General features: G+C 38.7%; 2 protein-coding genes across 6 annotated transcripts; one reads left to right on the top strand and one right to left on the bottom strand.

The window, feature by feature from the left end:
* The first annotated feature begins 2836 nt into the window (after positions 1-2836).
* Positions 2837-5986, top strand: LOC112283653 (chromophore lyase CRL, chloroplastic). The gene is made up of 9 exons (XM_024522682.3): positions 2837-3639; positions 3849-3898; positions 4131-4191; positions 4372-4407; positions 4562-4612; positions 4730-4822; positions 5125-5229; positions 5520-5612; positions 5724-5986. Exons 1-9 carry the CDS (start codon positions 3256-3258, stop codon positions 5793-5795), a joined length of 945 nt encoding a protein of 314 aa, XP_024378450.1. The 5' UTR covers positions 2837-3255; the 3' UTR covers positions 5796-5986.
* Positions 5987-6951: 965 nt separating this feature from the next.
* LOC112283651 (uncharacterized) lies at positions 6952-14500 on the bottom strand. 5 transcript variants are annotated; one of them, XM_024522676.3, is made up of 15 exons: positions 13752-14420; positions 13382-13468; positions 12285-12733; positions 11776-11943; positions 11271-11483; positions 10893-10988; positions 10610-10726; positions 9964-10233; positions 9611-9767; positions 9223-9300; positions 8962-9056; positions 8474-8644; positions 8234-8308; positions 8010-8117; positions 6952-7679 (listed from the first exon to the last, which is right to left on the bottom strand). In XM_024522676.3, exons 3-15 carry the CDS (start codon positions 12714-12716, stop codon positions 7323-7325), a joined length of 2337 nt encoding a protein of 778 aa, XP_024378444.1. In that variant the 5' UTR covers positions 12717-12733; positions 13382-13468; positions 13752-14420; the 3' UTR covers positions 6952-7322. The 5 variants fall into 5 exon arrangements, with proteins under 5 accessions (XP_024378444.1, XP_073390677.1, XP_073390675.1 ...); XM_073534576.2 differs by having other exon boundaries at positions 12285-12718; positions 13752-13891; XM_073534574.2 differs by having other exon boundaries at positions 13382-14500.
* Between the last annotated feature and the right edge of the window lie 411 nt (positions 14501-14911).

Raw genomic sequence — 14911 nt, 5'->3', positions numbered from 1 at the left:
ATTAGCTATATTAGAATAACCAAGGTCAAACACTATTCCATCTAAAATATCATTAACATGCTTGTGCTTATGAGGAAAAAATTACCTATAGGCTTTACCAAGAAGACACGATTTATATGTAGGTATCTTATCCTTCTCACCCTTGATCTTCAATCCTTCAACACTATTTTATTTGCTTTGCCTTTCATATAATATGCATTGAAACATGTACTAATGCTTGATGTCATTTAGTGAGTGTACGACTTGAAATAAATGAACTAGAAATTGATGCAATTTCTTCAATTTCACAATACATAAGTTAAGATTTACTATTGAATGTGCCTTATGTGAATATATTATCTAAAGAAAGAACCTAATTGACTCTATTATCATCCAAATTGATTTTGCAATCTTTCTTGCATAAGATTTTAACTAATAAGAGAATATTACATGCTCTAGGAATTCAATATATATCCTTTACAACTACACAATATAATTTCTTTTAGGATCTAAAATTGTAAAATTCATCTCATTTGAGCCTTGTAATTTGCTAATACTGCTATTGCAGCTTTGAAGTTGAATAGTTGCATTTTCATTAAAATTGAAGAATTTACTTTTGTTTCTTTGGATTTGTACATCTATTGCACTATCAATACAAATAAAATGACATAATTGAGACAACAATGCAATTATTATTTATAACTTACATGATGCTTCTTAGATTGAGAAAAGAACAACAATTTCAATATTTATTATACCATTGATGTTTATTCTAGGTTATCCTTGCCAATGGTCTTTTTGTCTACAAATCCTATAAGAGCTTTTAGACTTATCAATCTTGGATTTTTGCTTTTATCATGGATAGTGCTTTCTGAAGACTTACCTCTTTGCAAGATGCTATACTAAGGCAAAAAATAGAGAACTAATATTTTCTTTCATTTGCATCTCTTCTTCAAGAAGTATAGAATGCACTACTTTTTCCATGATTTCTTCTTATCTCTTTGATGCAATCAATTAAATAAATAGAACTTATAATTTTGACAATGTACTAAGTATAAAAAATGCCATGCTTTATTTGTCTATTTCACCATCAAATATAATGTATTGATCCCTAAGATAAAAAATCTCTTCAAAAAAAATCTCTTAAGATCTTCTATCAATGTATCATAAATTATGAAATTTCTTAATAAAAAAATATCTTAATAAAAATTTATGAAGCCTTGTGGATTCCAGCCAAAACATCCCATATTTCCTTTGTAGTCTTATATTTCCATATATGAGTCAATTGCAAAGGCTTGACATTGAAGGTAATCAATGATTGTGCTTTTATTTTACTTGATTTCTATTTAAATTTTTCATCTATACTTATAGGACATTCCAATATCTTGTCGATGTGCATGTAGAACTTATAAATGCACATCAAATGCTTCATAAAAAAATGCCCATGTGCCATAGTTCTTCTCATCCAATAGATCAATGTAATGGTTGGTTGAAGATGATGCAATTGCCAAAAAAATTGATGCAATAACAACAAACAATAAGATTATTCAACAATAACAAACCTTGCGGTGGCTATAGAAAAGCAATCAACAAATGTTCTATAAGATGAAATAATAGAAGGAGGTAATATAAAGCTATGATGGAACAAAACAATACTTCTTTAATACCAACAATATATCAATTCTAATAGAAATCAAAATCAGTAGCAAGATAAGGCTTTAGCGGCAATAAGATGAAAGCAATTCATCTATAAAACTTCATCCATAAAATTTATCTAGAATTTTTGCCAAATTTTTTCATCTACATCACTTGTTCAACTAGGGCTCTAATACCATGTATTGTAAATAGAACATTATTCAAATTGAAAATATTAATGTGCTAGAATAAGAGAAGGTGACAATTTGTAGAACTTTATTATATGCTAGACAAGTCTCAACTTGTAGTACAACCAATATAATATTATTCAACACATGCCAACAAGTTTAGCATTGTGTCATGTTGAAATGATAGTAGCAAGCCTAAATTGAAGCATAAAGTCATTAGGAATATATAAGAACACATCTTGTAACTATAGTGGATGATTTTGCAATCCAAATAATAAAAAGATAAATAAAGACTATTGCCTATTCACATTTGGATGTTTGTGAATGAAAATAGAACAAAAAAAAAAAAAAAAAAAAAAAATGAAGTTAGGAGGGGTGGATCATGAAAGGATTTATGTTTTTTTTAGATCTACCAAAGAATTGTAAGAGTTAGGATTTGATGCAACCTTGTAATTATTGATATTCTTATATTAACTTGGATAGTTTAGATAGCAAATTGAAATCAATTATTATAAGTCATAAATAATAAAAAATAAATATGTTTCTTTTGATGTTGTCCAATATCTTCTAAAGAGAATATAAACAAGAGTAATAAGATATAAATTGAGAAATATAGAAACTTAAGCAAACTATATACTATAGAGAAGAATGTTAGTAATAAACAATAAAATATATAATAAATAAAGATAGAAAAATTTTAATTAATAAAATTCATTACAATCCAATCCCAACAATGTCAATACAAGTAGTGGAGCTTAATTCATTGATTTTTGAGTTTGTGTTAAAAGAAAACAATTATCTTAATACTAATGGCGATAAAAAAAATTAAAAAAAAAAAGACATCGTAAAGTTGAACAAAGGTGAAGTAAAGTACACACGTGGCAAGGATCTACATGGCAAAGCGTTATCCAGCCATATATCGCCACGTAGGGTCGCCACGTAGGATTGCCATGTGGAAATGCGATTAGAATGTGGGCCCGCGCCTTTCCTATCACATTCGTCGTCGTCTTCTTCTTCGACTTGCTGCTCTGTATTGCTTTCTGTCTGCTTCCTCGCTCTCCTCGCACACACGCTCTTCTTACGTTCTTCTCGCTTTACTCTTGTTTAGGGTAGCGCATTTCACCCTCATTGCTCGGTGGCTTTGCATTGCCATGAGCAATCCGATTGATGCCAAGCATGCGACCATTGTAGTTCTTGGACTGACTCGGCGTCGCGTGGGTGGGGTGGTGGTTAGTTGGTGCTCTCTTGGGGTTTAAGCAGGAGGAGGAGGAGGGAGGAGGATTGCTGGCCGGATTGAGGAGGTGAATTGCGCGGAAGAGGTGGGAGAGCAGAGTTGTTGACAAGAATGCTCTTCGTGGATCCGTTAGAAGCGGTGTTCAGTTCGTTTTTGATTTCAGGGAAGGCGAATTTTTCGTAGTGGCGTCGGGAGAGCCATGTGAAGGAAAATAGAATTATGGAGCCATCTGTCTCGTCACCCGGTTCGTCAATGCCTGTGTCGCGGAGCAGCTCGGGGAGCTTTGACGCCAGTTCGGTTGGTTTTAGAGATTTGGAAGATGCGTCGCGCAGCATGGCTGGGGCTAGTGATGCCGGCCCAAGCTTCAGTTTAGGTGAGAGGTATAATCCGGGGGGAAGCTATAAAATCAATGGGAGCTATGAGGTGGCTGGGAGCGGGAGCGGTGGTGGTGGCGGTGGCGGCGGCGGCGGGAGGATGGTGAGAGGATTGGTAATTAAAGCTGCGTGTCTCATTGGAGGAGCTTTTCTCCTTCGCAAGTTGACCAAGAGCACAACTCGTTGGGACCATGCTCGCAAGGTTGCCCAATCCCTCAGCGGCGAGAAGGTTAAGAGCACACTTCTTTTGCTACAGCTTATTTGTGCGTGATTTAGAACGTCAATTGCGGGAAACCAATGTTGCTAGTAGTAAATCAGTGTTGCATATTAGGGTTGTTCTTCTTCTTTGCAAACTGGCGGATATGTTTGACTCCTCACTTTTTCATCCATGGCTTATGGGGCTACTTGACCTTTCTGTATTGCAATCTTTAATTGCAGTTTTCCACAGAGCAAGCAGCCCGAGATCCTACGACGTATTTTAATCTCAGGTATTTGGCAGCTCTCGAGAGTAGTTTTGCACTACTTCGGATTCGGAGAGTATTAGAAATTGCTACAAGATAGAGATCACGCCCGAGTATGACTTGGATTTTTTTCGTAGTATAATGTTTATGAGATATGTGAAGTAAATTAGATTTGGGTACTCAAATTACACTGAAGTATTTAAGGACCTAGAACGCTTTTGACCTACTGCATCTTGATCCATATTCATTGTGGGAGCAGATTGCTCACTTGCCCAGCCACCGTATTAGCAGATGGAGCTCGTGTCATGTATTTCGAGCAGGTACTTTGCACTTATTTGAATCAATATTTAAACGAGTTTTAGTATTATCGTTCTGTTGAGGATTTGTGCTGATGATTAAATTTTCAGTTGTTTGAAATGCACTTGAATAGTGAGGGACTTACTGTAGATTATGAGTTCCGGACACATTGACAACCTTGTGATTGCGTGTGATAACCACAGGCTTTTTGGAGGACCCCAGAAAGACCGTATCGTCAGGTATTATGCCTACATTTTAGCGTTGGACACTGGACATAGTACTGTGTATTATCTATCTAAAGGTGTTCAGGGATGACTTCAACAAACGCTCATGCTGTCAAGGATGGGTTACAGCGATCCGCCTCTAATAGTTTCTGTTGGTGGTCTTATGCAGAGATTCTACAGCATTAAGCCTTGTCCCAAGGAAATGAAATGTGACGTAGAGGTCAGTTCTGTTTCGACATTCTTCTTCCTTGCTTTTTTCAAGCTGATATTTTGCCAGTGTTAGCTTGTCGACTTTTATTTGCTTCTTGATACGGATCTATATGAGTCGGTAATGCAGGTAGGTTCATACGCTGTGCGAGATATTGAAGAATACAAAAACTTTTGTGACCGCTCCAAAGATGAAAGGCCTCAACCTGATGAGGTGCTCAAGGTAGATATATTTCAACTTGCAGTTTTGATTCAGTAGGCTTGTGCTTTTCTCAGCATCCAGTTACGAAATCCTTGTACAATCTCTCTGCGTGGAAGTAGTATTATATGTTAACATGTCAGCTGCAGGATGACATCTTGCAGGGACAAGACTCTCCTTATAATATCCCTTTTCTGCTTACATCATTGATTCTTAGTCTAAATGTTTGTAGTTGTCTTGTCCTGCTGTGGACATTTATGTTCAGCTGAATGTTTCTCTTAATCAGGAGTGTAATAGCTAGCCCAATGCTTACATGCGAATTTCAGGACATGGCAGAGCATCTGAACACTGTCTATCTTTCTGTCTGTGAACGTGGACGGCGTTGTTTGTATGAGGGGTCTACTCCTCCTGGAGGTTTTCCCAACTCCTGGGTATGTGACGCTCTCTGCTTCTAATGAAGTTTTATCGTAACAGAGCTCTCGCACGAAATTCATCATATAACCCAACTTGTGAATTTCCTCAAATTTTTGGAATTTTTCTTACTTTCTTGATCATACAATCGTCACTCTGCAAAGGTACACATAGTATTATTTAACGGAAAGACGTAAGCTTCAGTTCTTTCTGTTTGACCATTACAACGAAAAGAAAATTGCGTTTTGTTAAGAGATAAGTTCATTTCTTGTAGTATAGGACGGATATCTGATCGCTTAGGTTTTTGCAGAATGGAGCGTCCAGATGCACATCAGAATTGACCATCTACAAAAATGGGGAAGTTCATTGCTGGGACCGTGCCTACGACGATGAGGGCAATCAGGTAACCTACCGTTTCAACCTCGAAACCAATTTTAACGTGGTCAATGTAATTGCAACGGTTTTGAGCAGGTTCAACTGCCACCCATCCTCATTAGTATATGCTTCCTTGTAGGTTTGGGGCGTAAGACAAGGGCCTTACGAATTCAAGACTGCAACGTCTCCACGGATCACAACTGAAATTTAACCTTTTCAGTCGCTCTACTTCCAAGAAAATTTATGACAGCTTCTGCCTCTGCAGTCAAGAGTTAAGTTTATTCTCAAGCTGATTGCTTAAGCAAAGTTGTATAAGTAACAGTTGTGTATTGATTGTTCCTGTACATGGGTTTACAATGAATCGGAATTATCGGAACATTCCATTTTGGTTTGGGTTTGCAATGTTTTTCTCCAAAAAACTTGGATAGACTGTTCTCTCAAGATAAGTGTTGAAAATCCTTACAGCAACATAAATATGTTCTCAGGAATATGGTCCATTGTTAGTTGTACTAAACATAACATTTTGATTGGAGAAAGAACATTTTGTACATCTGTAGTCTGTAGCACCCCTCTGCCCTGTGTTTCCTTCATCATCATCGTGGAGATTAGTGTGCACTAGAATTTATTTTGGGATCATGTGCCAAAACATCTCAATAAATCCTAGACCTTCAACCGTGTTAAACTGTCCATAAATAATTTGTAATTAAAAAAAAGAAAAAAAAAAGAAAAAAAAAAGAAAACCCCACCCTCTCAATTCTACACTTTTACCAACATCTTAGTGACTTCCAACAATTGGTTGCCTGTTAGTAATTCACTTGCAAAGTTTGAGACAGCTACCAACATCTATTTCTGTAGATATGCATGGTTGACAAATGAACGAAATAAAAAGATCAAAGTCCAAGTTAGGTACTTGTTCTAAAAAACAGATTAAACTGTGAAAAACTGTTACCAACAAAACCATTAAAATTCGTTTACCATCGTAGTTGATTAAAAATAATTTTATCATGGGAGTACATACAATGTCTAATAGTGTGAGAATTTTATATACAAACAAAACACCACCCATACTGCAAAGCATAAAGTAATACTACAGTAAAATAAACCCAATATTTATCTTATCATGTTTAACACGGAGGTACCATATATCATTTTCCTAAAAAGCCCAAATTTTTAGCATGGTTGGTTATCTATCTGTGAAGAGTAAATTAAGTGAAACTTATAGATAGAATGTGATACTAACCATTTGTTGCAATGAGAAAGATGCAAGCTGCCAAAAGTTCTTTTCTAAGAACATGTTAGCATATTGAGATAATGGATCAGATTACCTTTTCATCGGTAATGCAATACGTCACAGCTGAAAAACCATATTGATAGATTTGGAGGATTTGTATTAAAATTCCTATGCCACAGAACTTATGGCTTTCTGAGCATCTTCCTAAATATATCAAAACCTTGACCAGTGTAGTGTTACAAACAGGAAGGATTGGACTGTGTAACTCAAACTGACGTCTACATTAACCACTGGGTGCACACTGAAGTCTCGTGAATCTATTCAGTGTAACACAAGGGCTTTGAAAATCAAGGACACTGAGTTGAGAGTCGAAATGAGCGGTCAGGTGTGGATATGTTCGACATTCTCAGAGCTTAACGCTTCGATTGGACTGTCGAGCAAGTCAACCTGCCAGTTACTGCATTCAATCTGAATCGCACATCACTGGGTTCGAACATCATTGCGCAATTAGCCGCACTCAGTAAGAAGGCCGCACATACAATCAAAGAGAAACCCACATCCACCTTCCAAAAGAGCCCCGCATCCAGCAAGGATATCCCCACAACCGTCGCAGCCCTCACCACAATCGAAGCATGAACCAAGAAACGACAAACTCTCACACTCTTCTAAGTTACAACAGCAACATAAGATAGAGTCGCCACCGAAGTCTCCTAGAAAATTGCCGAGGGAGTCCAACGAAAGATCACCCACAGCTGCATTTGCAACTGTGGCAGCAACATTGCCAAATCCAATAGCAAGACCCCCAACTAGCACAACACCAGCAACTTTACCAGCAGTGAACTTTTTAATGTTTAACTTTTTTCCCTGCAAAATTCAGAGCTGCGATCAGTACTAGAAGTACAAGAACAAATGTAGGTAATCTCAGAACTTTTCTTTTCTTTCCCTCTTGGAATGAACGTGTAAATGCAGGATAGGCGTGGCAACAATGAAATTCTGATATGCATTTCAAAACTTCTCACTGACCTCTTCAAAGGTCTCTACGATATATGCATGCTTACATTTTATAATCTTCCAATCACCTTTTCACTTGTCTTTTGAATTAGGCACGTGAACATGAAGGAGATAAACATCATGTTCAAAGAAGAACATTAAGATCTCGACAAGACCACATTCATAAAGGAATAAGAAAAATACCTTTTTCCGTTCATTCTGAAACTCTTGGTACTTCTCCGGGGTTGTCTCAAAGCCTATCATCCGAGTGTACTCACAGGGCATACCTGTTGCTAAACTTAAGTTAACAGCCTGCCACAAGCAACCACGATGAAATCAGAAATACCTTTCCCGCAGAAGGGTAGCAGTAATAATTATGTAGCGTAACAAAACGGAATGAGGGGAGTTGAAATACACTTCACACTTACTTCTTGTTGTCTACGTTTGTCTCCATATAACCATGCTTGACCAGTAAGAAGATCAAGCTGCTGCTTTGCGAAAACCTGAACAGAAGGCTTAGATAAGAATTTCGAAGGCTTTTAGAATATCAAAGGACTTATAAGAATGCGAACATTCACAGCACGATTAGATCATGCACGTAATGTCGGGATTCAATCCCGGCTAAAACATGAGTATAAATCACCGACATACAATTCTCTTGACTTTACCTTACTTAGAGGGACCTTTGATGTTTTCCTACTTGGAACCTCAGTTTTCCACGTGCTTTGATCAGGCATAAGGCCAAAGAAGGATATAGTATCAGGAAAACTGCCATGAAACTTTCCAGAAACTACCAAAGGGTTGCCGCAAAATAAATCTGGTATTGCAAATGGATACACCTGAAAAACCCAACGTTTCATTCATTTGTGCTTACGGAAAGAAGTAGCCAACGTATCCGTCTCACAACCTTGTGAAATTGCTGTCTCCATAGTTCCAAACAGAAAATCAAAAATACGAAACTGTCTAAGTTCAACAAGAGATTAACTTTGGATGCCAGCAGACCAGAACTTGCTTATATCAATCTGAAACAAGGTACAGACAGTCCAAGTTAAATTAACCAGTTCCAGTACGGTTTACTAAAGGCACTCCCCAGGAAAACATTTCTTGCTCCAGTTGATTAATATAGTCCTAGAAAATTATAGGATAAATGGGGTACCTCGCAACCATCCGGTAGCCCTGCTAAACCAATATTAGTGAGAACTGGCGTAGCTGCAGCAACCAGCATACGTTCCATTTGTCCCCGGAGTTTACCTGGACATTGTATGAAATCTATCAATACGTCTGCTTCCCGCTTTCATAGAATATCAAGAATTGAGGATGTGCGTTCATACTGATCTGGTGCGTTAAAATATACTGATCCACACCAGTACAGACCAGAAGCACAAAACTGAGAAAGAAACATACACGATTAGCATACCCGATGCAAAGGCTACGTCACTTAAGCCACGGCCAATAACAGCAAGCATTTTCAGAAAGTAATAGTTGCAGTAGTGACCTGCAAAATGCGAAGGACATAATCAATTTCCAGGCGAAGTAAACTCTTATAAGTTGCAACATTAGTCCTAACAAGCAATAGAATGTTGCTCTTGATTGGAGTGCTCATGAGTAAACAATATTAAAAGCCTTCGCCGATGCTTTTCAAGGGTCATTTACTAACATAACCTGTTCTAAAGAGCTCGTAACTTAAATGAATAACCAAAAGACCTCGCTATGAATCCAGTGAGGAGTTACCACTCAAGAGAAACTTGAACAATATAGTCGAAGGTAAAATTCGTTTTTCAGAACTTTGCAAGAGGACCACCTACCTATTCCAAATGTGGAAATACGAGGTGCCCTTGCACCTAGTTCGACAATACGTGATTGCATAGTGAGACAGATATTCTTCTCATTATCGACAGCTCCATCTGTGATCAAGAAGACGTAGGGAACTGCCCCTGGAAAATTCTCAACAAGCTTGAATGCCTGCATGTCATACCGCAAATGGATGATCAGACCTGTGGTTAATGTTGATGAAATCAATCTGCTCTTCCTATGCATGTGCCCCTAAAAAATCAAGGACAAATGCGCTCGATCCAAAGAAGATATAAAACCATATGTATGGTGCAAAATCTTCCACTGAATATGTTATCACCAGCAAACAGTCGCGACGAGGACGTACTTGTTGAAGAGGACTGAGAATGTCAGTGCCACCTCTGGCTTTGCACTTCTCCGTTGCCCACTCACGAGCCCGAAGGATGGAAGCACTATTTGCGCGCTCCATTTGAGAAGAAAACAAGGCGGTCTCATGGTCGAAAGCAATAATATTAAAAGAGTCTTCTGGTTTGAGGGATTCCAGCCCAGAGTACAGAGCCTGCAAGGCATCGTTTAGTGGATCACCATACATGCTGCCACTCCTGTCCAATAAGAAGACTACAGCCCTTTGAAATACCTGTGATCAGACACAACAGTATTTTAGAACTTAAAGCATAACGTACTAGGATCACTACAAGATCAAGAAGGAAAGCAATGAATAAAGAATAGTTTCATCGTAATCTGTAGCATAAACACCATCGAATAATAATAATAATAATCATCATCATCATCATCATCATCATCATTAAGTAAAGAAATAAATGAAAACAAAATAAAACAGCATAAAATCAGAGCACGATGAAAGAAAGATGATGTGCAAGTCGCAAAGACTTGACAAGAGACCATAAGACATGAAAAAAGGAACCCCTGCGGCAAATCATCTACCTTTATATTTACACCGTCCAAATGCCCAACAACTCAATTTGCAATTCAAAACCGAATGAAAAAATTACCGTGATCTTGCTTGGATCTGGTGGAGATATTGAAAGGCAAAACGACCCTCGATTGTCAGATTCACCAGGTTCCGGGTCTTGAAAAATCAAATTTGGGAATATTCCATCGGACCACACCTGCTGGCGAACATGTGAGCCTCCGATACAACTAAATCATACTCTGAGAATGCCAGGATTGAACATACTTTGAACATGCTTGAGACCAGCGACCATCCCGCCTCAAAATATGAAACACATGATCAGATTGAAATACAAAACCACCAGAAAAAGGAATGCTGCTTACTTGGTATGATGCAACGAAATCTTGATTCTTCCCATCCGTTGCATCACCGTTGCTCTCATTCTCAAACGCTACTATACCAGGTTCTCTAAAGGTCTCCTGAAGCATGATCAGTAGGAAGGAAATAGGTCATTCCAAAGCAAATTGCAAAGTAAATATGAAGAACAACTGGCTATACAAAACCTTACACCGAATAAGCATACTGTTTCAGGACGCTGCAACGGTCTGTCTGCAATACACGAACCGTTAAAACCAAAAAGGTCATTGACAGCGACAACATGATGCAGTTGTTGTGGTGAAGGCATAACACGACAAAATTCATCTTATGCAGAGAAAGCAGACGAAACTGATCCTTAAACCAAATAAGCAAAAAGTACCCACCTTCAATTGATTGCCAAATGAACCAACTTCTACAGTATCGTTTGTCCCTGTATTGATCATACATTTGACTTTTGTGATAGAAGCCAAATTTGTTCCTAAAGGCACGATGTCCTCAGGAAATACAAATGAAACTCTCAATGAATATAATCCACTTTCAAATGTCATAGCTTGAAACCATGTAATTTTCAGTTCCAATTTTGTGCCACCCTCCACCTGCAAAGATGCTTGTAAGTGCGACCACACAAATAGATAATATAAAAAATTAATACAAAAATAATTTATACCGTTAATGAAGTCAATATGCCAAAAAATTTCCATTCTTTGATACCCCCGGTATTTTACGAGCTCGAAAATGCACCAACTTTACACGGTAAAATCCATACAACACATACTAAAAAATAACTGGTCGTGCTTAACCAATTTTTAAGGTACAAATATAATGAGACAAAAATACAATACCAAAGACCTCATGTGTGCATTAAACAAACGAAAGAGAAGAGCTCACTTGTGGAAGATTCAGTCGGAAAAGTTCGGGATTATAAGTGCCAGGGTCATTTATTTGTGCATTTGGACTACCTCTTGCACCATAGCTAGCAGCTTCATCACTCGGAACAACTACCGTAGTGTAGAATCGGCCATGGCCCATGTCAATCTCGACACTTGATACTGTACCCTGCCACACAAGTTATCGATGAATTGGGTGCCAACCACACGCAATAAGCTGATGAGCTAGCCGTAATTCTAGAAATCACAACCCTCAGTGAGCTTCTTTCCCAAAATGGAGTAAAAAGTTGGCCGTCAATTCATTTTCCAGATTTTTTTAAAGATTCCATCTGCCTGATATCACACAAACCGTGTTGTTTCTGTGAAAGCCAATTCAAATAGCAATAGCACCAAAACTAATCCACGGAGGAAAAATATAACTAATTTGCCTTCCATTTGTCGCTGTTTCTAGAAGCTGTAAGAATCCTACATACTTGCATTACAGCCTATTTCTTAGCAGAAAGCACATACCTGGTGGTCCATGGGGAGAGCAAGAAGGCAATCACAACTTGCTTGACTTCGCACGCAATTTAAGTTCCATCTACTCTTTGCGGTAACAAAACCTGTGCTGATATGACATGCAACATCCAGCTCAATCATTTCTAGACTGAGAGGGACCAAAGCAGGTAGAGGAGGGGCATCTGCTCGAAATGTTGGCGGGTGTAGACTGCCGTGTGCATTATCCACTTTGGGATTACCAAATGTATTCAGATCTGTAATAATGGCATAAATCATAGGACAAGTGGGCAATCCTTTCATCTTTTTCTTCTCAGGCATGGTCGGTATTGTAGAGTGCTTTGGAGGCCCCAAAGATGGAGCACTAACACCACCGCCATGGCGCAGCTGTTGACTCAGAATTTGGCCGGCTGCTATCGATGTCACAAACCCAGAACCTGAATCCATTTCTGCGGAACAAGATCCTAGACAAAAAGAGCCACGTCACTCTCGTGTCCTATAGAAGGAAGTTCAAGGAATTTACAGGAACGTAATTATCATTTAAGGTGAGACATTGAAAGACTATCACGTTCTCCAACATCCGCATTATCCTGTCATGACGACACTCGCAGAAATTCACTCGCGAGGACTCTAAGGCACCCATCCTCTTGCGATATGATCAATCGGCAAACAATCAAATGGACTCCCAGAGAAATTGTGGTGGTACGAAAAAAATAATAATAAAGCTAAAAAGAAAATTAGATGAAACTGTACGAACTTACCATAATTAGAAAATCTGAACCAACTAGCGAAAGAACCAAAACACGATACTTTACAGAGAGAGTGTATACTAAAAGTATGCACAAGTTCCAAATGCAATAACCTCCTATATTTCCGTATCGAGTGCACGGCATTCATTAATCCATGCATTCTTTACTTCACCAATGTCTCTTTCAACCTTGATCTTATCAGATTACGCAAACTACTTGTCTCATTAAATGACAACAACATAAGCATTCACCATGGTAACCACATTGTATCAACTCAAAGCAGGATTTCGAAACCACTAAAAACAGTTCTGTGAATGATTCGACACGCGCAGAACTGAGAAAATAAGGAGGACTGAGTTGCACCGTGATTATACAGCGGTCGTGGAAGGCACTTAATTAGCTCCGCACGGCACTAAAATCAGAAAGTAAAACGCAGATACATAAATCTATCTGCACATTCAATCGTGAGAGAATATCGGTCTCCATGTGGTTATATAAATTGATGAAATAGAAAAACCATTTCCAAGTCAGAGCCTCCCTGCGCAAATTATCTATCTATTCTGCTTGCACTGATTCGCTTCTTCGAATGAGGAGATAAGATCATTGGCAGTCAAGAACGTAACGGCACTGTCGGAATCTCCGTCCAGCTCAATTGATGAACAAAAACTGAATATAAAATCCCAGGAAACGAACGCAATAAACCTAAACTCAAGTTCTTTTCAGAGTGAACAACCTTTCAAGCACAAGTAATTTTTCCTTATAGCAATACTTCCCCGCAGCGTTCTGATTCTCTTTCTCTCACAAGCTAAACCAAATCGTTATAGATGACTCGAGTACCAACAACTAACAGCTATTTTGAAAATATAATGACACACACACCCTCTCTCTCTCTCTCTCGCTCCGAACAGCCCAATTCACTACATTTACTACACACACGCATCTATTTCCTCGTTTCTGACAACACTACCCGACAGCGCTGTACGATTCTAATGTCGTCGCCAGCGGAGACAACACTGACAAGAGCACTTTACTTTCCAAACGAACTCTCTACGCAAACCGAAAATTCCACAACGTGCACCCTACACAAGCACCTACTCCTTGCCGACCTTCGTATTGCAGAAAATAAGCTTCGCCTATCTCCAAAACGTCCACAAAGGATCTAGCCTAAAAAAACTTTACACCCTTCTGCACACATAAAAGTCCATTGTCACAGCAGACCATAACGCAAACTCTTTCCACCACCACGTCCTAATTCTGACGTCTTTCAATGATCCCTCCTCCGCTTCTTTCCCCAACCATTGCCTGCGGCAAACGCCGCATGTACCATCTCCAATCTGTCTCATTCTATGAAATGAGTGACGCACACACGCTGATTGACTAGCGAAAATAACGTACACCGCCAATGACTGCGATTACGGTGCTGACCAAAACTGGCTGCAAATAATCCCATTCACAGCTGCCGCATCTCCACTAACGGCTACAATGGCCACATCCGAGATCCGCATTGCAGTGCAGCGACGACTCCATCCCCGACGGACAGCACCTCATTCATCCACAATCGGTATACGAAAGCTCATTCGCGGATGATTCTCATCGCCTGCATGGAGTAGAATACAAGAGGTGTGGATAAAAATACTACAATTAAATATATTTCTATTTCATTCGAAGAAATATAAAAACCTGTAACTGATTTGGATAATATTATATAAAATAGGCTTAAGCAGTTGCATATTCTTTCACGCGTCACATGCTATTTGATTTACTGGAAAGTTTTGGACATAAATATCTGATCCGAGACCACGAACGATTACGACTCCTCATGGGATAACTTTTGTGTATTGATATAGTCAGATATTTGTGAAATGATCCACTTCCATGTGTATATATACGTAA

Source organism: Physcomitrium patens, chromosome 6 (assembly GCF_059467195.1).
Source record: "Physcomitrium patens ecotype Gransden chromosome 6, ASM5946719v1, whole genome shotgun sequence".
In the NCBI taxonomy this organism is placed as follows: domain Eukaryota; kingdom Viridiplantae; phylum Streptophyta; class Bryopsida; order Funariales; family Funariaceae; genus Physcomitrium; species Physcomitrium patens.
This window is presented reverse-complemented; position numbering and strand designations above follow the sequence as displayed.